General features: G+C 46.5%; 1 protein-coding gene and 1 non-coding gene across 3 annotated transcripts in view; one reads left to right on the forward strand and one right to left on the reverse strand.

Moving 5' to 3' along the window:
- The first annotated feature begins 624 nt into the window (after positions 1 to 624).
- Tctn1 (tectonic family member 1) overlaps positions 625 to 24,733 on the forward strand; it is a 28,243-nt gene continuing 4,134 nt past the window's right edge. Inside the window, exons 1-11 of one of the 2 annotated variants that reach the window (XM_075980003.1) lie at positions 625 to 1,071; positions 5,419 to 5,539; positions 10,400 to 10,530; positions 12,324 to 12,475; positions 17,009 to 17,108; positions 19,013 to 19,122; positions 19,917 to 19,937; positions 21,385 to 21,519; positions 22,480 to 22,605; positions 22,880 to 22,965; positions 23,849 to 23,989. In XM_075980003.1, coding sequence (XP_075836118.1) covers positions 660 to 1,071; positions 5,419 to 5,539; positions 10,400 to 10,530; positions 12,324 to 12,475; positions 17,009 to 17,108; positions 19,013 to 19,122; positions 19,917 to 19,937; positions 21,385 to 21,519; positions 22,480 to 22,605; positions 22,880 to 22,965; positions 23,849 to 23,989 — 1,535 coding nt within the window. In that variant the 5' untranslated portion in view covers positions 625 to 659. The remainder of the gene's footprint in view (positions 1,072 to 5,418; positions 5,540 to 10,399; positions 10,531 to 12,323; positions 12,476 to 17,008; positions 17,109 to 19,012; positions 19,123 to 19,916; positions 19,938 to 21,384; positions 21,520 to 22,479; positions 22,606 to 22,879; positions 22,966 to 23,848; positions 23,990 to 24,733) is intronic. The other variant, XM_075980013.1, reaches the window with a different exon arrangement.
- On the reverse strand, positions 14,256 to 14,317 carry LOC142842808 (U7 small nuclear RNA). The gene has a single exon (XR_012909471.1). It is a non-coding gene; the product is annotated as a U7 small nuclear RNA (small nuclear RNA).

The raw sequence follows: 24,733 nt of genomic DNA on the forward strand, positions 1-24,733 counted from the left end.
GAGACTGAGGCAGGACTGTCATGAGTTCGAGGTCAGTCCGGGCTACACAGTGAGATCCTGTCTAAAAAAAAAAAAATTAAAGGTTCTTTTGTTCCTTCATCATAATACGTGGCTAGAGTAGTCTGGTGACCTTCTGCGGTGTATCAATAGGCAAAGAAGGCAATGCCTAGGGTAGGGAATTCAAGAACGGTGGAGAAGACTGAACTCCATATTCCTTCAAAGGTCCCAAGTCGCTTCTAAAGTTCCCTCCACCCCTCAGCAGCGGACTTTTTATTAGAAATACTCACTTCTAGGTTCTGTTTAGAGTTGACTGACTCTAAATACCATGAGGCTGTAGCTGGGATTCTACATTTTTAATGAAACCGCCATGCGACCCGCAGGGTCTTACAACAAAGTTCCTTAGAAAGAGCAGCCTCAGGCTCCGCCCCGGCGGGTTCTGGCCCCGCCCCTGCAACGCCCACCCAGCCCCGTCTTTCCCGGCGCGGCGTAGTCTCCGCCCCTAGCCCCGCCTCCTTGCGGAATCCTCGGGCTTTAAGCCTATCCCCACTGGCCTGGCCCCAGGTCCCACCTCCTCCTTTAGACTTTCCCGGCCTCAGAAGCCCTTTCCCGTGATACCTTGCGCTCGGCTGTGGCCGTTGCCTGGCAACCCACAGGCCTGGATGCTGTGCTGGGCCATGGGGCCGCCGGACTTCCCGCCGCTTCTGTTGGTGCTCCTGAGCTGCTGCGCTTCAGCGAGCACCCAGGCCGTGGCCACCCCTGCTGTGGCCACCCCAGCCATGACGCAGGAGGACCTCAACTCCACCGAGGCCACTCCAGACATGACGCAGGAGGACCTCAACTCCACCGAGGCCACCCCAGCCATGACGCAGGAGGACCTCAACTCCACCGAGGCCACTCCAGACATGACGCAGGAGGACCTCAATTCCACCGAGGCCACCACCCCAGTCATGACGAAGGAGGACCTCAACTCCACCACTCCAGCCACTCTCCGAACCTCCGGGTCGCCTAGGACCCCGGATACTCCCAGGGCCCCGGAGCTCTCTGGCCCCAGGCCCACCCCGGTCACTGACGGTGGGTACAGAGTGTTAACTCCCTAGAGCGGGTAGAAGACTAGTGAGAACGTACGAAAATGATAACCACTCAAAGTTCCATCCTTGTTAGCCTCCCTGTCATAACCCTGAAAGAGAGATGGGATCTCCGGCACACAAAGTGGAAGGCAGGGGGGCCTAAATGAGACACTCTCAGATCTTGGAAAACTTCAGTAGACCCGAGCAACGTTAATGCCAAAGTTTATAATGAATAAATTTGCCCAGCTGAAGATAAAATTAGATAGTTTCTGGAACGTGGAGGAAATGAACGCTTAGACTCTGCTGAACTTTTCAGTTTATACATTTCAGAGGCCAAAAGTGTAGCTCACTTAGAATGAATAGGGAGGGCCCTTCTCGGTTGATTTCAGCGTGCCTCGTATGTTGTTTGGATGTGGGAGAGTGTAAGGTGAGGGCTTAGGCCCGGATATTAGGATTTGTGTTTATGGATAATGAATGCATCAGAAACTGATGTTACTTCAAAACAATATTACATTTACTTATTTATGTGTGTGGTGATGAGGTACCATGGCATGTGGAAGTCAGAGGACAGCCTGAATTTTGCTGCTCCTAAACCAAGTGGCTACCAGGCCTTCTGGTAAGTGCCTTTATCTGTACATATCACCAGCCCAGAAACTGATCTTTTCATCTTGCTTTACACATTAGTGATTTTTTTTTTTTTTTTGGTTTTTCGAGACAGGGTTTCTCTGTGGTTTTGGAGCCTATAATCTGACTTTACACCTGTGGCTTCAGGGCTCTGTGACCCTTTGAGTTTGTAAAATTTTGTAACCACATTTTTCTAGGGTGAGGGATTGTAGCAGTCCTTAGGTTCTCCGTGGAGCTGTGATTTCAAATCAAGAACTTTAGACAGTCTTGTCCAGATTGAGAGAGAGAGTGTGTGTGGTTTTTTTTATTACTGTTTGAGAGAAAACACCCAGTAAGGCTGAGAGCATAGATCACTGAAAGAGCTGTCTTTGACTGGTGTCCTGAGCTCTTCGAGCTAATATTTCAGGTCCTTCTTCTTGGAGGCCTTCTATGAAAACTGGTTTATGAGAAAAAGTACAAGGGCTGGTGGGTGGTGCGGGTCAGTGGTTGGGTGTTCACTTAGCATGCAGGAGGCCCTGGGTTCAATCTCCAGCACCAAAGGGGGAAATAAATCAGAAATACATTTGATACTTTAATATAGGAATCAAACTCTCTGCTTTATATTTCACCTGTTGACTTGTGAATTAGCAGAGATGTCCCGTCATTATATGTGGGGACAATATAGCCAAGTGTTCGTGTCTGAAACGCTACAAGGCTTTTTTAGGGGGAGTTTTTTTTTTTTGTTTGTTTGTTTGTTTTTTCTTTCTTTCTTTCTTTTTTCGAGATAGGGTTTCTTTGTGTAGCCCTGGCTGTCCTGGAACTCACTCTGTAGACCAGGCTGGCCACAAACTCAGAGGTCCACTTGCCTCTGCCTCCTGAGTGCTGGGACTAAAGGCATGTGCCACTACCGCCTGGCTTCTCTAAGATTTTGAACTGGAATGTTGTTAATCCAGGTCAGTGCACCCATTAGTGATTTTTCTCCCTCAGATGAAGCTGTGCCTGAGCTGACATGCCTAGGGCTCATGTTCAGCGCTGGCATTCCAGGGATAACTATCTCACTTATTAACTGCCGTGCAGCAGGCACCCTGCCGTAACTCATTTAATCCTCACAACAACCCCCCCCCATGTGTCTCATCCTCATCCAGTTACTTACCAAGGTCGAAGCTTTGACAACAACTTGTGCTTACAATCTTAGACACGTGAGGAAGCGGACCTGATTGCTCACTTTATTTTCTCATTGCGGCTCAGGAATTTTGGTATTAGTGAGCATACACAGGTGTCCTTGGCTAGAGAGAATCCTTTTTAGAGGGAGTACATTTGTCCCTCGGACTAAAGAAAGTCCTATGCAGGGCTGGAGAGATAGCTCAGAGGTTAAGAACACTAACTGCTCTTCAGGAGGTTCTGAGTTCAATTCCCAGCAACCACATGGTGGCTCACAACCATCTGTAATGAGATCTGGTGCCCTCTCCTGGCATACATGGAGATCTTCAGGCATACATGGAGGCTGAACACTATGTACAAAATAAATAAATAAATAAATGATAAATAAATAAATAAAAAGATCCCAATTTAAAAAAAAAAAGAAACTCCTATGCATTTATCAATAAGCTTTCGTTCCTCTTCATGCTTCTCCAAAGCATGTTATACCATTTTTTGGAGAAGGGGATCTAAAACTTTAAAAAAGAATTTTATTTTAAATTATGTGTGTATGTTTGTATATCTCTGTGTGAGTATGTGCACATGTGTGCTGGTGTCCTCAGAGGTCAGAAAAGGGCCCCAGAGCCCCTGGAGCTTGGTTAGGTGATTGTGAGCTGCCTGACTTGGGTGCTGGGGACTGAACTTGGGTTCTGTACACAAGCGGTATGTGTTTTTAGCTCCTGAACCATATCTCCAGCCTGCTCTAAAACTCTTCCAGTCTCCCACCTTCTCCTTCCTGCCCAGCTTCCTTCCTGACGGTTTTGCTGAGTGGCCCAGGCTGGCCTATAACCTGCATACATACCCTCTTGACTCTGCCTCCCAGCTGATGGGAGGCACAGGTGTGGAGCCTCTCATCTCCATTCATTCAGAGATCAAGAATGTTGGTGTGACATCCTATAAGCATTTGACTTAAATTCTTTCCTTTGTTTATTTGCAGCTTAAGATTATTTTCAAAAAAAAAAAGGAAACAAAACATTACAGTTAAGATTCAGTGATGCCCAAGCTGGGGGAAGGGAGGAACCATGGTACACGCCTGTGATTCTGAATTTTCTACATAGAGGTGGGACAATTAGGAGGCCAGCCTGCGCCACATGAGCCTCTGTTTCAGGAAACACAGAACAGCAACAACAACCAAAAAAAAAAAAAGCCCTGAATTTATTATTTCCTCCCTCCTCACAATAGTCTGTGTCATGAGCTCAGTTTGTTATTTTCATGCTCTGGTATTATTTTGTTTTTTAAGATTTATTCATTTTATCTTATGTGGATGGATGTTGTCTTATACCTGCATGTATACTGTGTGTTGTAAGTGTGCCTGAGGCCAGAAGAGGGCATCGGATGTCCTGGAACCAGAGTCACAGATGGTTGTGTGCTGTCAAGTGGGTTCTAGGAACCAAAGTTAGATCCACGGCAAGGGCAGCCAGTGAGTGCTCTTAGCCACCCAGCCTTCTCTTTGGGCTCTCTTACACTTGCAAAGGGTTTTCTCCTTTTGACAAGAATGAATGCTAAATTGAAACAGTGTCACATTCTCAGCTCCCAGAGCTCTCGGAGACTGTTGGAGGAGGCTCTCTTCTGCGCTTGTGCAGGTTCTCTGTCTGCTAAAGGGACTGGGAGAGGAGCACTGAAGTCATGATGACCCGCAGAGTGGGCACAGGCAAAGTTGCTACGGGGTGGATTCCTGCTTCTCCTCCATGCTGTATTATTCTGCCATAAATTTATTACCCGGTATTGTAAATTTTTAAAGAACATTTTGACTGGCAGTGGTGGCACATGTCTTTAATCCCAGAGACAGGCAGATCTCTGAGTTCAGGGTTGGTCTGGTCTACAGAGTAAGTTCCAGGACAGCCAGGGCTACATAGAAAAACCCTGTCTCGGGGCCGGGCGATGGTGGCGCACGCCTTTAATCCCAGCACTCAGGAGGCAGAGGCAGGCGGATCTCTGTGAGTTCGAGACCAGCCTGGTCTACAGAGCTAGTTCCAGGACAGGCTCCAAAGCCACAGAGAAACCCTGTCTCGAAAAAAAACCAAAAAAAAAAAAAAAAAAAAAGGAAAAACCCTGTCTCAAAAAGGAAGAAAGAAAAAAAAAAGGACATTTTAAGCCAAAATAGGAACAGTTGATTATTGGTCAGGATCTTAATGACTAGGAGTTTATAGTTTCAAACCAACTGGCCAAAAAAGCCTAACAGTTAATTCCAGCCTCAGGAGGCAGAGGCAGGCAGATCTCCCAGTTTGAGGCCAGCCTGGTCCACAGAGTGAATTCCAAGATAGACAGGGCAAAAAAAAAAGTTGGAAAAGAAAAAATTAAGAATAAAAAGCAACCAGGACATGTGAGGAAAGGGATGAGGTGGCCAAGAGTTAGATTCTACTCTGAAGTAGGAGCGCAGGCATCTGCGGTCACCTCAGGGAGACACTGGTGTCCACAGGTGACTTTCCCCCAAGCACAATAGGAAGCAGACATTTTGTGACATTGACTTCTGGAATCTTTTGGTGGCAGGGAGCAGAAACAGCCTGCCTGCTATGGTCCTCTGACCCCCACTGTTTTTTTTTTTCCTCAGTTGCTGCTCTGTGTGTCTGTGACCTGCTTCCAGCACGGTGTGATGTCAACTGCTGTTGTGACCCTGACTGCAGCCCCACAGATTTCAGCATATTCTCTGCCTGCTCAGTCCCAGTTATCACGTAAGCATATGACAGCATTTTGATGGCAGGTTGGCTTGGGCAATAAAATTTGGGGACAGAAAGAATGTTCCTTGCTATTCAGAAACCCTACTGTGCAAAGTCCTGCACTGTCAGAAGCTGTGGTTTGTCTGCGTGCAACCCCACAAGAGTATGGGCAATGGAAGGGCATGCGTGTTGCCTCTAGAGCAGAGGTTCTTGACCTGTGGGTCGTGACCTTTGGAGGTCGCATATCCAATATTATGTATATCAGATATTTACATAGCCTTTTATAACAGGAGCAAGATTACAGTTACGAAGTAGCAATGAAATAATTTTATGGTGGTGGGGTGTCACCACAACATGAGGAAGTATATTAAAGAGTCATAGCATCAGGAAGGTTGAGAACCTCTGCTCTAGACTGTTATGAAGTAAGTCTCTCTGTCTGTAGAGTAATAGGTGCATAGATAATGTGTCACCAGTTTGTACTTGTGAATTAGTCTCATGCAGCCTAGGTGTGTGTGCAGTGTATGCATGTAATCTTTGCATTCGTGTGTTTGGCTGAGGTCAACATGGGTTTCATCATCTATTTCTTTTTACCTTACTTTTGTTTGTTTTTTTCGAGATAGGATTTCCCTATGTAGCTCTGGCTATCCTGGATCTCATCTGTAGACCAGGCTGGCCTCCCCAGTGCTGGGATTAAAGGTATTCACCACCACCACCCGGCTCCGCCTTATTTTTGAGGTGGGGTTTCACATTGAACATGGAACTCTTTTGGTTTTTTGGCTAGACTGACTGGCTAACACCTTGTCTCTTCTCTTGCCTAGTGTTACAGGTACCCACCAACATCTAGCTTTTATCCATGCTGGGATCCGAACTCAGGCCCTCATGCTTCTGAGACAAGCAATTTACCCACTGAGCCACCTCCCAGCCCCTGGATTTCCCAGCTCTTTCTGTAAACATTAACTAGGATGGTTTGTGTGAGACTCTCTGGTTGTAAACAAAGCAAGGATTCTCAGTTCACAGTACATGGGCAATGATGGAGAGAGAGATTCTCATGAGAGTACAGGTGAAGAAGTGATCCATTCTGAGTGATCTTGGCTTGTGGTTCAGAGGTTTTTCAAAAAAAAAAAGCAGCCCTTTGAAAAGGCTCATGCATTCAGGGTGGGACCAGCTTACTGCGGAGAGAGCTGACTGAAATTCAGTGACAGCCACCGGGCAGCTTAGTCCTTTTGGAAACACAATGAACTCTTCCCATGAGAAACCATTTTATCAACCCAGTGTAGAAACTGAATCCCCCTCAGATGTAAAGAAGTCTGGAGAGTGGGTTGCTGGAGAGGGTTCTTTTCTGGCCTCAGGACTAGAGCAGGGTTTACCTGTAGTGGTGTAAATGAATGCAGACAGATTGTAACAATATATATAGCTTTAATGTCAAAATAGACTTACAGAACCACCGTTCCAGCAGAAGCGACAGCTGGGAGCACGCTCGCCAAATTTATAGGCAGACATTAGCCCAAGGCGAACACGCCCCCCCCAAGGGGCGGGACTTATCCCTACATTTACCCTTTCTAGAAATCAGTTTGCTCTCTTCTTGGGTCTTCCAGCATGCACCACCAGTCCTACAAGAATGTCATTTTTTGAATTGGATGCCATTTATTAAAATACAGTAATTTAATTTTTTTTTTGAGATAGGATTTTGCTGGGTAGCTCCAGCTGGCTTAGAACTTCTTATGTACCACACTGCCTCAGTCTCACAGAGATCCACTAATCTCTGCCTCCCAAGTGCTGGGATTAAATGTGTGCGCCACCACCGTTCAGCCACCTTTATTATTTTTATTTTTAATTATGTGTGTGGATGTGTATCTTAGGCAGAGGGGGGGCGGTAATGCACACGAGTACGGTGGCCTGCTGAGGCCAGAAGAGAGTATTGGATCCCTGAACCTGGAGTCATAGGAGGTTGTGAGCCACCCAACATGGGTACTGGGACCCGAACTCAGGTCTTCTTCAAGAGCAGAACATACTTTTAACTAACTTATGAGTCACCATTCTGGCCCCCTTAAGTTTCTGAGACAGGGTCTCTTTATGCAGCCCTGGCTGTCCTGGAGCTCACTCTATAGACCAGCCTGGCATTGAACGCAAGAGATCTGCCTGCCTTTGCCTCTTGAGTACTGGGATTAAGGGCATATGTCATAACACCCAGCCCCTGTACAACTTTTTAAAAGTTACATTTTTATTTACTTTTTGTGTGTGTATGTTCATACTTTGGTGCTCATGTGGAGGTCAGAGAACAACTTTCGGGAGTCAGTTTTCTCCTTACATCATGTGGGTCTCACGGGTCAAACTCAGGTCATCAGACTTGGCAGCAGGAACCTTTACCCTATGAGCCATCTTGCTGACCCCCAAATATGGTAATTCTAGATGTAAACAATAGTTTTTAGAACAGAAGATGGCAAGCTTTGAGGACCAGCCAGGCCACATGTTGGTCTGTGCGTGTCACTTGGGTGTCTGTTGCAGCTGCTGCTGCTATGGGAATGAGCAGGTGCCCTGTGTTGTGTAAAGCTTTATAAAAACAGACTGCATTGTAGACTTGAGAGTTTGTTGTGGAGTATTAGTTTAAGATGTGTTACATTCATTAAAGCTGTGGAATATTTGTTTAATGGTGCAAAGGTTTGCATTATGTTGCATTTGTTTAACTCTGCAAAGCTGTGTTACTTTGCCTGTCGAAAATATTTGATTGGTTTAATAAAGAGCTGAACAGCCAATAGCTAGGCAGCAGAGAGGGATAGGTGGGGCTGCCAGACAGAGAGAATAAACAGAAGAGGAGAGGAGAAAAGGAGAGGAAGAGAGAGGAGGACATCAGGGACCAGCCACATGGTCAGCCACGGAGTAAGAAGGGGGAAAGATATATAGAATAAAGGAAGGTAAAAAGCCCAGAGGCAAAAGGTAGACAGACTAAGTTAAGAAAAGCTGTCTAGAAACAAGCCAAATGAAGATCAGGCACTCATAAGAAAGAATAAGTCACCATGTATTTATTGGGAGCTGGGTGGTAGGCCCCCAAAAGAGTTTTCTTTAAACAAACAAACAAACAAACGAAAAAACAGCTACAAGGGTTAGGGTTAAATCTTTCAGGAAAAGACTTCAGTTTTTTAAAACTTACAACCTCCCCCCAAAATATGAACCAAATTAAACTCTACTTAGCCTTAACTCCTTGGGGATGCCTGGGTCAGGAGGATCATTTGAGCTCTGGTGTTGGAAAATAGCCTGGACAATTATAGGGAGACCTTATCCCTAAAATCGAAAGAAAAAAACAGCAAAAGTCATATGCTAATTTGTAGAGTGCCCATTATATGGGCTTCAGTTCATAAAGGTTTCATTATGTTTAACTGCCAACAACTCCTCCTGCCATATAATGACTCGGTGGGCATCCTGAGCGAACCTATCCCTCATCAGATGGAACCTTCGTGAGCACAGGAGTGTGTTATAGGTGCTGTCAGTGCCAGCCCAGCTGATACCATGTAGTGGGCCTTCATTAAACTGTCTTGACTGGCAGGAACACTGCTTAGTGGGAGACTGCTGGCCTGGCACGTGCAAGGCTCTAGGTGTGTGTAGTCCCTGGTAACACACACCAGCTGACTAAGTGAGTAGAGTCCTGGTGTGACCTCTGCCTTTTCACCTTTCAGCAGATACCAGGGCGGAAGGGGACAGGATGGCAGCAGGGCTTGGCACCGGCTAGGCAGGTACTCCACACTTGGTCACCTTCTGTGCCTTTTTGAGCACCTCCTACTAGCCTAGAAACATAAAGCTGAGTTTGCCATGCTACTTTTAAGAGCTTACTGTTAGATGAGGGAGAGGGGTGAATGAGGCAGGGCCTCGAGGAACACCAGAGATGCCAGAACACTCAGCTAGGCCAGGGAAGGCTTTCTAGAAAAGATGGTCCAAGCGGTGTTGAGTCCTGAGGGACAAGTACAAGTTGGGCAACATAAGTTTGTGCATAGGCATTCTGGGCTGTGGCATAGGCTGAACAGGTAGCTGAGATAGAGAAGAACGGGCAAGAGAGCAGGGCAGGATGACCCAGTGGGTCAAGGTGCTTCCTTCGGAGCCTGCCGGCCTGAGCTTGATCTCTAGCACCTACATGCTACATAGCAGGAGAACCAACTCATATAAATTGTCCTCTGTTTTCCACAAACACACACATACACACCAGACAAATATAGTAGAAATACTTCTAAAACTTCCTAGAATGTTTTTATATTTATTTGATTTATATATGTGTGTGCATGTATGTGCTATGTGCACTAGCATGCGGTACCCACAGAATCCAGAAGAGAGCATCATATCCCCTGGAATTGGAGTTGCAGGCATGAGCTGCTTTGATGTGGGTTCTGGGATCTGAACCTAGGTTCTCTATAAGTGCAGGAAATGTTTAACCACTGAGCCACCTCTCCAGCTCCCAAAATATCATAATCTTAATGCTGACCAAGTTTATGGAATAGTGCTCTGCACTATATTCCACACCCAGCAGCCTCCCCTTAATATTATTGTTGTTGTTGTTATGTTTTTGAGATAGAGCCTCTGTATAGCTCTGACCGATGTAGAACTGCCGTGTAGACCTGAACTCACAGACCCATTTGTCTACACCGACCTAGTGCTGGAAATAAAGGTGTGCACCACCATGCTTGGCAGGAGTTATTCTGCATGTCCTCTTTCTGTTAGAGAGAAAAGCTTCGGTGCCACCCTCTAACAGAAATAAATACAAATGTTTGGACGTCAGACTTCATCAGTGCCCTTGTGGTTCTTCTTAGGGTAGTAACGCGTCTGGAAGATTAGGGTGATCTGGCTTAGATTGTGGACTGAAAACTTGCTGTTGTTTCCTTTCGCTCTCAGGGGTGATAGACAGTTTTGTAGTCAGAAGGCCGCTGTCTACTCAATGAATTTGACAGCAGACCCTCCTCACCGGGTCTTTAAACTCATTGACCAGATCAACCCTTCCATCTTCTGCATCCATATTTCAAACTGTAAGTATTTGAATTTGATAGATTTTGTGAAGCCCTGTTTTTCTTTTAAAAGTTGCTTTTTGGGAAAACACCTCATTCAGTTCCATTTAAAGCGCCCATTCTGTGTTTTGGCTGTGTGAATACTTCAAGGCTGGAGGCTGATTCGCAGGTAACTTTATAGACCCTTGGCACACAGTGTCTTCAAGTCCTTGTGCTGTCGCTGTCTTTATCAAAAATGTTTATGCCTAGTAACCATGGGAATCCAGGTTGTGTGTGTGCGTGCATGCATGTGCGTGTGTGCACGTGTATGTGTGTGCTCGTTTATTTCCTCTTGGGGTAATAGTTGAGAATCAGTTTCATCTTTAAATGTTACCTGTGGTTTCCATTTCCCTTTTCTTTTTTATTTTTACTCAGAGTATTTGCATGAATACAGGATCTTTATTTTTACCTGAGCAGTCAGCCTAGGCAGTGAGTTACTCCTGAGGGTGTGCTGTTCTCGGGATATCAAAGAGCACAGGCACACTCACGGCTCTGTCAGTTAACCTTCATTATCTCATTCCAAATCTTCCCTATTTGGGATTTGTTCCCTCATGCGTAAAGCCTTGGGGGTAATGTGCTGTGATTTGTCCTACGTGACAACTGACAGTGACTGTTTAAGCCACAACAGCAGCCTAATGGACATGGAGCCTGCCTCTACCTAGCCCTTCATGCCATGAATAGGTCTTATCTTCCCACAGCCACCCAGAGAGAATGTCCCCAGGAGGGGGTAAGAAGCAGACACTTGTCTGTGTGCTGGAGAAAGTGACCAGCTCTGTCCCTTGATTTCTGCTGTGTTGTTTTCTGCAGGCCTTCGAAGCAGTTACTACCAACCACACTGTTAGATGCAGCCAAGTCTAGTGATCCTGTTTGTTTGGTTATTGATTTTTCAAGATAGGGTCTTGGCCTGGAACTCATCATATAGACAAGGGTGGTCTTAAAGCCATGATGGTAGGGATTCTGTTCATTTAAGAAGCCTTAAATCCTGGGAGATGCTGGGCAGTGGTGGCGCACGCCTTTAATCCCAGCACTTGGGAGGCAGAGGCAGGCGGATCTCTGAACTTAAGGCCAGCCTGGTCTACTGAGCGAGTGCAAGGACAGGCTCCAAAGCCACAGAAAACCCTGTCTCAAAAAGAAAAAAGAAAGAAAGAAAATCCCAGGAGAGGCAAATATAAAAGAAAACTTTTTATTTCTTTTAAGATAGGATTTTTCTGTGTAACCTAGATGTCCTGGAACTCACTATGTGGACCTTGAACTCAGATCCACCTGCCTCTGCCTGTGCTAGGACTAAAGGCTTGTGCCACTACCACCCGACTTGAAAACATTGAAAACTACTTTTATTTATGAGTGTGCACATGCATGCATGCGTGCATAGGTTAGAGGGTGTCTTTTCTAGAGTTAATTCTCTCTTTCCACTATCTGGGTCCTGGGGATCCAACTCAGGTTGTCAGGTCTGGCGACAAGTGCCTTTATTTACGGAGCCATAAAGAAAGCCCAGAAAACCTTTTATTATATCAGCCTTTTTGTTTTGATTTTTGAGACAGGGTTTCTCTTTGTAGCCCTGACTGTTGTTGAACTAACTTTGTAGACCAGGCTGGCCTCTAATGGACTCAGAGATCTGCCTGCCTCTGCCCACCACGTGCTAGAATTAAAGGTGTGCACCACTACCGCCCAGCCTTTAACATCGGTCTTGTTGCTACTAAGAATGGGTTTCTAAAGTAGGGATGTCACATACTCCATACATTTCTGCTGATTTTCAATGCTTTGTCTAAAAACAGACAAGCCTGCTCTGTCCTTTGCTAACCCGGAAGTGCCTAATGAAGACAATTTCGACAGACTGATACAAGCATCGGGTGGATTTATGCTGAGTGCCACATCCGACGGTCCTTCTACAGCCACCTCAGATGCCCCACAGCCCACTAAATACGAGGTGAGCCAACAAGGTGATGGAAGTCTCTCACACATCCTGAAATATCAGCTAATTTCAGTGTCAAGATAGAATGCCAAACTGCCAGCCCTTGGGACATAGTTGACACCACAGAGAGTCATTGCTGCTCCTCTCAAGGATCATGGGAAGCCAAGTGAGGGTTCAAATTCTGAACCCAGGATTTGAGGCCACTTCTGCAGTTGAAATTTTCTTTTCTTTTGTTTTTGTTTGTTTGTTTTTTCAAAATGGGGTTTCTCTGTGTAACAGCTCTGGCTGTCTTGGAACTCACTCTGTAGACCAGACTGGCCTCGAACTCGCAGAGATCCACCTGCCTCTGCCTCCCGAGGGCTGGGATTAAAGGCGCATGCCACCACTGCCTGGCTCTGTGGTTGAATTTTTTAAATTAATTTATTTATAATTTAATTAATTTATAATTTATTATACAATTATTTATTAAACAATATTCTCTCTGTGTGTATGTCTGCAGGCCAGAAGAGGGCACCAGACCTCATTACAGATGGTTGTGAGCCACCATGTGGTTGCTGGGAATTGAACTCAGGACCTTGGAAGAGCAGGCAATGCTCTTAACCACTGAGCCATCTCTCCAGCCCCTGTGGTTGAATTTTATGTCACAAAATTTTCTGTTCTTTTCAGCCCAAGAGACCACAGCAAACTGATTGAAGCCTGCCTCTGGACTGCTTGGGTGCCAGGTCCTCGTCTCAGGATCATATTTTGTTTTACAGATATTAGGAAGCTGTGTGCTATTTTATATATCCCTTCATTAGCAAACCAGTAAAATATGACCCGTTAATGATACATGTACTTTTTTTTATTGATTTTTATTGAGCTTTACATTTTTTTCTGCTCCTCTCCCTGCCTCTCCCCTCCCTTTCAACCCTCCCCCAAGGTCCCCATGCTCCCAATTTACTCAGGAGATCTCTTTTTCTACTTCCCATGTAGATTAGATCTATACTGATGCCCACCTATAATCTCAGCATTTGGGAGGTGATGGCAGGAGAAGCAGGAGTTGAAATTTAAAGCAGCCTGAGCTACATGAAACCCTGCCTTCAAACAAAACAAGAGGGGTGTTGAGATCACTAAGTGGTTAGGTACTTGAGCCACAGCACAAAGACAGGTGTTCAGATCTCCACTATCCTCGTAAATGCTTCAGGAGGTCAGCATCGAAAGGTGGACATGGGATCTCCAGGAGAAAGCTGGCTACAGACTAACTCTATCTGCATGCTCAGGGTTTAATTGAGAGACCTTGCTTCATTGAATAATGTAGTTGAATGACTGCAATGCTTCCTGATATCAACCTTAAGCCTCCATTTATTTGCCCATGTACCCATGTGCCCATGAAGACACACAGACACACACACGTGTGTCCATGCACATACAAACAATTATATCATATACACACATGTGTATGGAAAAGGAAGGGCAAAAATAACCTTTTCCGAAGCATCCTTGGGAAAGGGAAGTCTAATATAGACTAGTTGGAGTGGGAAGCAGCAGAGGAGCCTCAGTAAAGATGGAAGGCTCTCATTGGTAGAGTGCATGCTTAGTGTGCTCCAGGCCGTGGTGTCAATCCCACCTGCTCTGCCCCTCCCCCCACAAAAAAAGTCCACATTGCAAACCTTTGTAAAAAAGGCTGGCTCTTATTAATCCTGGTCTGTAACTGTATCTACAAAATTTGTACATAATTGTAGAAGCGGGGTTCATGGCCACATTGTTCTAAAAAGCTCTCTTGTTTTTCTACAATAACCTTTGTGTTATTTTTGGGGGGGGGTTTCCGGCAAGAGCCAGAAAACCTGCTAGACAAATTCTAAAAGAGCTGTAACACTAACCTTTGTGTTATTGTATGTCACATGTCAATATGAAGGCCAGTTACTGTTCTTTGAGCATTCCCTGTGTGCTGGGCACTATGGGGGCTTTCCCAGCATTACTGAATACAGCATACCGATCACTGCTGTCCCACTAAACAGAGAAATGGGTGCAGGAGAAGAGCTGTGGACCAGTGTCAGAGCATTTTGACAAGCCCGCCTTGTGTGTGTCCCACCATTCCAGTCTTGGCAGCACTGGGGCTGGAACCACGCTGCTCATGGATCCAGCACACCAGTCCCAGCCCTTCTATATGTTTTTAGTTTTTCTTCTTTGATTCTCACTGTATGTTCAGCTGGTCCTTGAAATGATAATCATCCTGTCTCTACTTCCTGAGCGGAAGAGTACACCAGCTCTATCCATTCTTTTTTATTTTAATTAGAAACATTAATTATGTGTTCCTATTTCTTTATTTTGAGATATGGTCTCACTCTATAGCCTTGACTGTCCTAGACCTTGCTATGTAGATCAGGCTGGCTTCAAACTCGTAGAGATCTGCCTGCTTCTGCCTTTGAGTGCTGGGATCAAAGGTGTTAGCTTACGTTGTGGTGGGGCATGTGCAAGTGAGTGTAGTGCCTGTGGAGGCCAGGAGAGGGCGCTGAGTTACAGGAGGTTGGAACTGCCTGATGGGGGCAGGTTAGAAACCGAATTGAGTCCTCTGCAAAGGCACTATGTACTCTTAGCATCTGCCCCACCATCCTTTCTTAGCAGATGCAAGCAGACCTGGTCTCAAAAACTAAGGTGAAGAGCAATTGAGAAAGACGTCCAGTTGACCTCTGACCTATGGCCCCTCTCCCACATCCACACACAAAATCTTGTAAGATTTTAATGAGTATCACAACTGCTATTTAAATGAATGTTACTGAACAGTGATTTGTTCACACCTGTGCTCAGCCATCCGATTCCTGTCCACAGAGGGAAACACTACTTCAGCTTCTCAGCCTATGCCAAGGGGCATTCCATAATGAAACAGGGGACACTAGAGTGACAGGCACACACAGGTGCACATGTTCTTTTTAGCCTGTATTTATTTACTTGAGGAAGGATCTCACTATTTAGCTGTGGTTCACCTAGAATTTCCTATGTGGACCAGGCTGACGTCTAATTTACAGATATCTGCCTGCCTCTGCCTCCCAAGTAGGAGAGGATTATAGTTAAACCTGGGTTAAAGGCATGGACCATCATACCTGCCTTAAACAACTTTAATCCCATCATTTGGGAGGCTGAGGCAGGAGGACCACTTGAGCCCTTTGAGCCTCAGAGGAGTTCAAGACCAGCCTGGGCATCATGGTAAGACCTCATCGATAGATACATAGATAGATAGATAGATAGATAGATAGATAGATAGATAGATAGATAGATAGACAGACAGATATATATATATATATATACACATGAAAATTTAAGGGGCTAGCGCAGTGGTTCTCAACTTTCCAATGCTGTGGCCCTTTAATACAGTTCCTTATGTTGTGGTGACCCCAACCATAAAATTATTTTTTTTTAAGATTTTTTTTATTTATTATGTATACACACACCAGAGGAGCACACCAGATCTTATCATAGATGGTTGTGAGCCACTATGTGGTTGCTGGGAATTGAACTCAGGTCCTCTGGAAGAGCACCCAGTGCTCTAAACCTCTAAGCCACCTCTCCAGCCCCCTAAATTATTTTTTTTTTTTGATTTTTCGAGACAGGGTTTTTCTGTAGCTTTTGGTTCCTGTCCTGGAACTAGCTCTTGTAGACCAGGCTGGCCTCGAACTCACAGAGATCCGCCTGCCTCTGCCTCCCGAGTGCTGGGATTAAAGGCGTGCGCCACCACCGCCCGGCCCATAAAAATTATTTTTGTTGCTACTTCAGAACTGTGATTTTGGCTGGGCGGTGGTGGCGCACGCCTTTAATCCCAGCACTCGGGAGGCGGATCTCTGTGAGTTGGAGACCAGCCTGGTCTACAAGAGCTAGTTCCAGGACAGGCTCCAAAACCACAGAGAAACCCTGTCTCGAAAAACAAAAAACAAAACAACAACAAAAAAGAACTGTGATTTTGCTACTGTTATGAATGGTAATGTAAGTATTGATATGCAGGATGGTCTTAGGGAATGCCTGTGAAAGGGTCATTTACTTCCAGGTTGAGAATCACTGATCTAGGCCTCTTCCTCACAACTCAGCTAATTTCTGCTTCTTCCAGGCTGCTGACTGGTCTGAGAGTCTCCTTTGCAGCTCTGTTCATTTAGTCCCAGAGGGACTCTCAGCTTTTATTGCTTACTCTGGCAGGGAGGGGCCTAGTGAATCTGTTCAGTTTCAGGGATTTCCTGAAGTTCCTTAGAGTTGTTTCCCTTCCTGCTTAAGGAGCTTCCCTGCAGGGCAGAATGTTTCAGTCGTGGAGGAAACCATTACACAACAGTTTTAGCTGTGCAGCCTGGGCTGGCCTTAAACTCATAAAGATCCATCTGCTTCTGCTCCTGAGTGCTGGGATTAAAGATGTACACCACCACATGAAGCTTAAAATTTATTTTAAAAAGGTGTGTTTGTGTATGGTTGACAGCTGGGACTGTGCTCAGCACTGCGTCCCCAAACTCACAGCTCTGTGGGCACTGCCATGTGTCCAGCACATGCTGGAGGAACAGCCTGGCTCACCTGTATGCTCTGTGTTTGCAGTACGGAGTTCCTCTGCAGACTGCAGGCACATCTTCAGGTTCATTTCTTAGACTGCCTTCGCCTCTCATGTCATCTCTGTGCACAGATGAGAACCCTGCAGGTAAGAGAGTGCCCCTGCTCTTCCTGTTAGTCAGTCACTTCAGCTTGCCAGTTAAACAGGCTTCATAGCCTAAAGACTCTTGAGGTAGAAAGGCCTCGAAGGTTGCCTGCCTGAAGAGGTCCTTTCTACCCTGGTCAGTGACTGCCTGAACCCTGCGGTAAGCACCTGGAAACAGTGACATATGGGTACACATTTCGGGGATTACAGATCTCTACAGCATTTGTTTAAGTACTTACGTGTGCTGGTCGCCATGCTTCATGAGGCTGATTCCTCCGGTTAACCATAACCCAGGGGCCAGTGATATGGCTCAACAGGGAAAGGTGCTTGCTACCAAGTCTGACGATTTGGGTTTTATTCCTGAGACTCATGGAGTGGAGGGAGGGAGTTGACTTCCACAGGCTACCCTCTGCCTTTCAGCCATGTGCTGTGTCTCTCAGGCAGCCACCCACCCACAAGTCAAATGTAATTTAAAAAAATTAAAATTGTTTTCACAGTATCCCTTGAGGCCATGCTAACATCGCTAGGGTTTTTTCCCCCAGAAGTTCAGTGGTGAGGTTTTCAATTTCTTTTCATTTGTGTTGTTTGTTTTTAGTTTTTGGGTGGCTCAGAACTTGATGTGTCAGGCTGACCTTGAGCTCACAGACCTACCCACCTCTGTGCCTCCCTGTGTCTTTCCAATGCTGGAATTAAAGTCCCATGCCACCATGTCTGGCTCTCGCTTGTTTTCTGAGTCAGGGTCTTTTGTGTATCTCATCCTGGTCTTTCCAACTTTGTCTCCCCAGTTCTGGGATTCCAAGTGTGCACCGCATGCCTGCTTGTGTAGGATTTCTTTGCTGAGTCTCACAGTGGGAGCACTGAAACCATTGTGCTCAGGGGCCTGGGTAAGAACCACTTCTTCCAGGAGCACAGAGAAGCCAAGGCCTAGGGCCTGGGCAAAAGAAGGCCGAAGCCGTGGCTCTCTAACCCTCAGCCAGCTGTGAACAACTGTGATGAATGACTGGCTAACAAGTGCTGATGAGAAGAAGCTTCTCTGCACAAAGAGGCCAAGGCCAGTTAAAACCAGCTGAAGCCTGGTGAGGCGGCATGCCTCAGACCCTAACTCTTGGAAGATGGAGGGAGGATGACCAGTTTGAGGCCCACCTGAACTACATAGTGAGATCTTGTCTCAAAAAGCAAACAAGGCAAACTAAGAAGCCATTTCCACTTTTCAGAGTGACAAAGCTCAGAGAGTTTGAAGCTGTGGAACAGATATTCCCCTGCAGGAGCTGGTGGAACAATTGGTCCCACCCTGCCAAAGGCGGTATAACATATGAATCAAAATTAGCGAAGCTCCTGCAAGAAGGCTTGGCCCACATACAAAAGCCCCATGCAGACTGTGACAGCGACAGCCAAGGCAGAGACAACTGCAGTGGCCATTAGCAGGGAGCTGGGGAGTAATTATGCCGCTTCCACAAGAGAACACTAATTATCTCTTCACGGCTGCTGCAGAGTCTTCAGGATACACTCATTGCTCACGGAAAAGACGCACAGTTTAGTGCATCATGTGCACAGCTGTGTCCAAAGGGGGAAATAATTGTTTTTTTAAAAAATCTTTTACGTATGTGTTTTATTTGCATAGTATCTCTGAAAGCTTCAGCAGGCAGGCGCGACACTACCTTGGGCAGGGACCTGGGCGGGAAACAGAATTGGAGAGACACTGTTCAGTATCTTTTGTGTCTTTTAAGTTTAGAATATTTTGTGCATGTATTTCCTAATTGAAACCCAGTTGTTAAACCCCATTTTAAACATGCTGCATTTGTGTTGTAGATTATTTTGCCTTTTATACAGTTTTTGTTCCCATTTGTTAGCTAAACATGTCTGTATTCCCCCTCTCCCACCCCACCCCGGCATGTCACCTTCTCCAGCATTCCTGGTGAGCCAGGCCTTCGAATGCAGCAGAAGGGTGGACATAGAAGAGTGTGAACAAGTGGAAGCCCTCAGCATGGCTCATTACAGCAGCCCTGCCATCCTGAGGGTAAGGATCAGCTGGTGCACAGCTCTGTCTGTGTTTTGGTCTTCACACCCTCAAAGATGCAGAGTGATCTCAGCATGTGCCTGACATGGGTGGGCACTTGTGTTCTCTAGTACTGTGCCGACAGTGGCTGCTGAAGTGATCTTTAAAAAAAGATTTATGTATGTATTTTATGTATATGTGTCTACATGTACATCTGCACACCATAAAAGGGCACTGGATCCCATCATAGATGGTTGTGAGCCACCCTGTGGTTGCTGGGAATTGAACTCAGGACCTCTGGAAGAGCAGCCAGTGCTCTCCCCTGTGAACCATCTCTCCAGCCCCTGCTGAAGTGATCTTTATGAAGCTTGTATGTACTTGGGTTGTATCTTGTTTTTATTCAGTTTTAAAATTCCCTTCATTCAACCTTGAAAACAGCCGACCAAGGCCAAGTTTTGAGTGACTGCAAACAGCTTTGGAAGTCTGGTGTTTAGTGCCTGTGGTGTTAACAGTTCTGTGGGCACCAAAAAACGTGGGCTGTCAGAAGCAGCAGGGCCGTGAGGTGGTATGGAGTAGTGACACCGAGAAGGCAGGCCTCTGGAATGGTGTTTCTCATGGGAAGGACAGGTTGTAGAAGGAAATACGGTGACTGGCACATAGATAGGAGCAGAGAGGACCAGCCTAAGTGGAGAGATTGCTGTCTTAGTGATAACTCTAGTGGATGACAGTGGCCTTTAGCTGAGGCCTGAAATGGCTGTAGAAATGCACCTGTTTCTTGTGCCTAACTAAGTTTATTGTGGTTTGCTTTTGTGCAGGTGCCTAATTCAACGACACAGGTAAAAGCATTTCACTCTCTATCTCTGTCTCTCTTTCTCTCTCTCATTCTTTGTCTCTCTGGGGGTGGGGATGTGCACGTGTGTGTACATGTGTGTGCAGATGTTTTTGTCCAGGGGTCAGCCCATGAGTATTACATTCCACAAGTCATCCACTTTTTTAAAGATTTATGTGTATCATCATAGAAGTAAATGGCTTTACTCCCAGTAATTGGAAGACAGAGACAGGCAGATCTCTGTGAGTTCCAGGCCAGTCAGGGCCACACAGTGAGATCCTGTTCTCAATCAAAACAAAGAAAAGAAAAGCTATGTCAGGCCTTTCTGTGATGTCCTTCCAGCCTCTAGAAAGTGCTTTGATTCTACCGTCCCAAACTGAGCTGGCCCAGTCACCATGGCGTCAGTAAGTCACAGACTCAAGCTGCTGGGGCGGCTTGGTAGGCAGACAGTTGTGGAGATTGCCTTTTTCTTTTTCTGTCACCCATGTCCCCACACTTGTCTGCATGGGAGCGAGTGATCTGACCTGGAAGGTTGTCTTGGTCATGGGAGCAGGCGTGTAAAGACTGCATCTTTATTTCTAAAGTGACAGCTCCGGCACTTGCCAGTTTAAGTTAGAAATATCTTTGCGTTAACTGAAGACAGTGTAAGAGCAAGTGTTCCGGCACCTTCCCAGACAGGCCTCCAAGAACTGAAGTGGAGCATCCTGTCAGAAGCAGCTGGGCTGTCTTCAGGAGATTGCTTGTCACTTCGTCACTCTTCTGGTGTTGGTCACAGTGACAAATGTCCCGTAAAAAGTTTGTCTGGCTCTGTCTTTCCTCAAACCTTGCTGCCTACCTCGCCAGCAACTGTGTGAGGTGCCTGTGAGGTCCATCTCCTGAGGCAAGGGGCTGCTGAAACTGGGGTTCTGACCAATTCTGTGGCATTTAGTACTGCAGTCTAACCCCAGGATGTTTTCATCACACCGAAGAATCCCTGTCCCTTAGGTGTCGCTCAGCAGTCTCCTCTGTTTGCTCTGGTCTATGACAACCACTTTGGTTTCTGTGGATTAGCCTGTGCAGACATTCCATGTTTAGTGGAGTCTGCAGTTTGTGTGACCTTTGGTCTCTGGGTTCTCTCACTTGATGTTTTCAAGACTCACCCATGTGGTGGCATGTTTTGGGATTTGATTTTTTATGGGTGAATAGCGTTCCTTGTGGAAATGGACTCTTAGGCTATTTCCATCTCTGTGATGAATAGGATCTTAGAACATTGCTCCAAATTTTCTCTGACCGTGTATATATGTGTGTTTACATGGAAATATCTGCAGCATGCACAGGGCATGGCAGTGTGCATGTCCTCTACTTTGCATTATTGTCACTAAAGGTTCATTTTAGGCTTTGGTTGTTGTAACAGAGTCACTTGTGTTATATATAGCCTGTAGTAGCCTCATAACCAAGGCTATCTTCCCTCCCAGGTCTCCATCAAGATCCAGTCTGTTCTGTATCAGTCTCTCAATCACACACTGACCCAGTTAGAAGGCCATGGCATCCTGCGGCCTTCTCTGGTCAGCACTGGGCAAGACAGACTCTGCAGCAATGTTGTTCTCGAGGTGGGTGCCCAGTGTGACTCTGCAGTTCTGCTCTGATGCCTGATTCCAGCCTGTTGGCCTCCAGGGGAAACTCTGGCCCACACCCTGATGGCGCTTCTTGGTCTGACCTCCAGCTGCTTCTGCTGCTCTGTGGTCTTATCAAAGGACACGTCTCTCCATGTCTCCGTAAATCCAGCTCCTTGCAAGGATACAACAAAGTTTTCTTGTCAGGCTGAGGAGATGGGGATAAGAATATTTGTTTCACATGCATAAGGACCTCAGTTGGAAGCCCTAGCACCCATGTAAAAAGCCAAGCATGGCTACTATACCTGGCTGTAACCCCAGCTTTGGAGGACAGACAGGCAGAGCCCAAGAGTGCACTGTCCAGGAAGCCTGGCTGAAATTGAGAGCTTGTGGTTCAATAAGAGACTATGTCTCAAGGCAATAAGGCAGAGAGTTACAGAGGAAGACATGTCATGCTCTGCCCTCTATGTGTGTGTGCATGGATACATACACACATGTACACGTGTGTACCACACACACAATTTTTTTTGTTTGTTTGTTTTTTGAGATAGGGTTTCTCTATAGCTTTGGAGCCTGTCCTGGAACTTGCTCTGTAGACCATGCTGGCCTCAAACTCACAGAGATCCACCCACCTCTGCCTTCTGAGTCCTGGGATTAAAGGTGTGTGCCACTACCCTCTGCCCCCCCACAATTTATTGTCACCACCACTTATTGATTAGATCTTCTCTGCTGCAGAAATAGTCTGTTCAAATCTTGAGTCAGCTGCTCTGAAAGATAAAAAATTGGTTACAGAGAGACTGAGGGGGCTCTGTCCACTGGGACACTAAGGGGACATCACTGATGTGATTGGACAGCAGAGTTGGGGGTTGTGGCTTTTTTGGGACTGCTTCATCAGAGGTAGTAACATGGCTGCTGAGCAGTGGTGGGTGGAAATTGATGAGCCCCATTCTGTTCTAGGTGAAGTATAGCCTGCTGTACACAGCCACAGGCCAGATATGGGAAGCGGGCCTCTCCCTCGTATTGGGGACATTCAGCAGCACAGTGACTCTCCTGCAGCAGAAGTTTGAGATCCACTTTATTCAGGTAGGTTTGAGTGTTCTGTTCAATTATTTGGCTGCCAAGTTGAAGGAAAGCCTGACTTCTGGGTGAGGTATTTTCTAGAAGCATGACCCGGCTCCCCAGCCTGCACTTGCAGTGGTTTGCCTGGAAGCCGGGTGCTGTCCCGTGCCTCGCGGGCTCACAGAGCGCTGTCCTCCCACTCTTGGGGATCCATTTATACTCCAGATGTTGTAAGGAGCACTGTGTTGCCCCCGCTGTGCCTCAGCAGTGCTGCACAGGATGTCACCTTGCTTTTCAGCACGACACCAAGCCTGTTCCTCGCAGCGGCAACCCTGGTTACAGGGTGGGACTCCCGCTGGCCGCTGGCTTTCAGCCTCAGAAGGGGTATCCTTTTTTTGGATCTGTGGAGAAGGTCACCTTCCCTGTCTGCATGGATGGGCTGTGCTTCCATTTGCTGCCAGGGATGCTGTAGGCAGCTTGTAGGAAGGAGACACCTGACTCGCCAGGGCTTCCTCTGAGCCGGTGAAATGTGGTGGGGCTGGGTGGAGTAGAGACTGGTACTTTAGGGGAAGAGAACACTGAAGTTAAAAGGGCACCTAAACTGGGTGTTGTGGTACACTCTGGAGACGGAGGCAGGCGGGTCTCTGTGAGTCTACAAAGCCAGAACTACTAGAGAAATCCTATCTTGAAAAAACAAAACAAAGCAACAAACAAAAAAAAACAACAAAACAAAAAACCAAGGACACCTGGAGGCAGAAGGGTTGGAATCATTCATTCCTTCACTTTTGTTTTTGTTTTGTTGAGACAGGATCTCTCTGTGTCCTGAAGCTCGCCATGTAGACCAGGCTGGCCTCAAACTCAGATTCTCCTTTGGGACTTGTGCATACCAGGAGAGCACCCTGCCGCTGAGCTGTGTGTACCTCAGCCCTTTCCTTATTCTTCATTTTGAAACAAGGCTTTGGCAAGTTGAGCTGGCTAGTCTTGAGCTCATTCTAGTTCAGGAATCCTCAAATGTGCAGCCCTCCTTAGCCTTTTTAGTGTCTTTATTATAGGCCCAGCCACCACACTTGGTTGGAATTAATTCTGAAGGTGAGCCAGTAGAAAGATTTCCTGGTGTCTTTTTGCCCCATTCTGGGAACAACCAGAGGCCCAGAGAAGGGAATGGATGGCACCTCGCTCGTGTCTCATGTCATATAGTGATGCCACTTTCTTCCTGGACAGTCAGGCTGCTCTGGAACCGTTACCTGTCCCTTAACAACCTGTGAATGTCTGGGATTATTCAGACAACAAACAGACAAGAACAGTTTACCATTCTTCATAGCACAGGCAAGCAGGACTGCCTTGCCAGCGAGGGGCTCCGGGACCCCGTGTTGTTTGGCTACAATGTACAATCTGGCTGTCAACTCAGGTGAGAGTAACTGCGGCAGAGAAAGCATCCTCCCTTCTCCTGTTTTAACCAGGTCACCAACAAAACCGCTGTAGCCTTTCCGTTCCAAACACAGCAGAGGACGGATGGCAGAGCTTTGTGTGCTTCGTGGTTAAGGTTAAATAGCTTTTGAGTTCTGAGCAGAAAACATTTCCCTTGAAAGTCCTTCCTATTTCTGGATTTTTAATTTTACAGCATAAGAGAACCACTGAACAAAAACTGGAATGTGACGTGGGAGATAAGGTCTCCCTGCATAGCTCAGGCTTGTCTCAAACTCCTGGTCCTCCTGCCACACCCTCCTCAGTGCTGGAGTGGCATTTCTAGATCTTTGGTTCTGTGAATTTGTCACTTAATTCCCACTCTGTACAAACACGTGCCTTTGTCCCCTTCATTTCCTCTCTACCCATGCCCTCCCCACATCCTTGGCGTGGCTCTGTCAAGAGTTTGATTGCTAGCTCTGATCTCAGACCAGCATTTCTTCTGAGGGTCCCACTGAACACTTCCCACAGGATGCCAGGAGGCAGCAGCCCAGGATAAACCCTGGTTCCCTCCTGTGGAACTCACATGCCCTTCAGGAGGACAGGATATGGGAAGGCACTGTCCTTGCCATGCACATGGTACAGAGAGAGAGATGGTGGAATACAGGCTGGGAAACTGTTGGGGTCATCTCCATGACCAGGATGCCCCAAAGTCAGGACCGCCCCAGGGGTTAGATGATCGCATTTT

Source organism: Microtus pennsylvanicus, chromosome 1 (genome assembly GCF_037038515.1).
Source record: "Microtus pennsylvanicus isolate mMicPen1 chromosome 1, mMicPen1.hap1, whole genome shotgun sequence".
Classification (NCBI taxonomy): Eukaryota; Metazoa; Chordata; class Mammalia; order Rodentia; family Cricetidae; genus Microtus; species Microtus pennsylvanicus.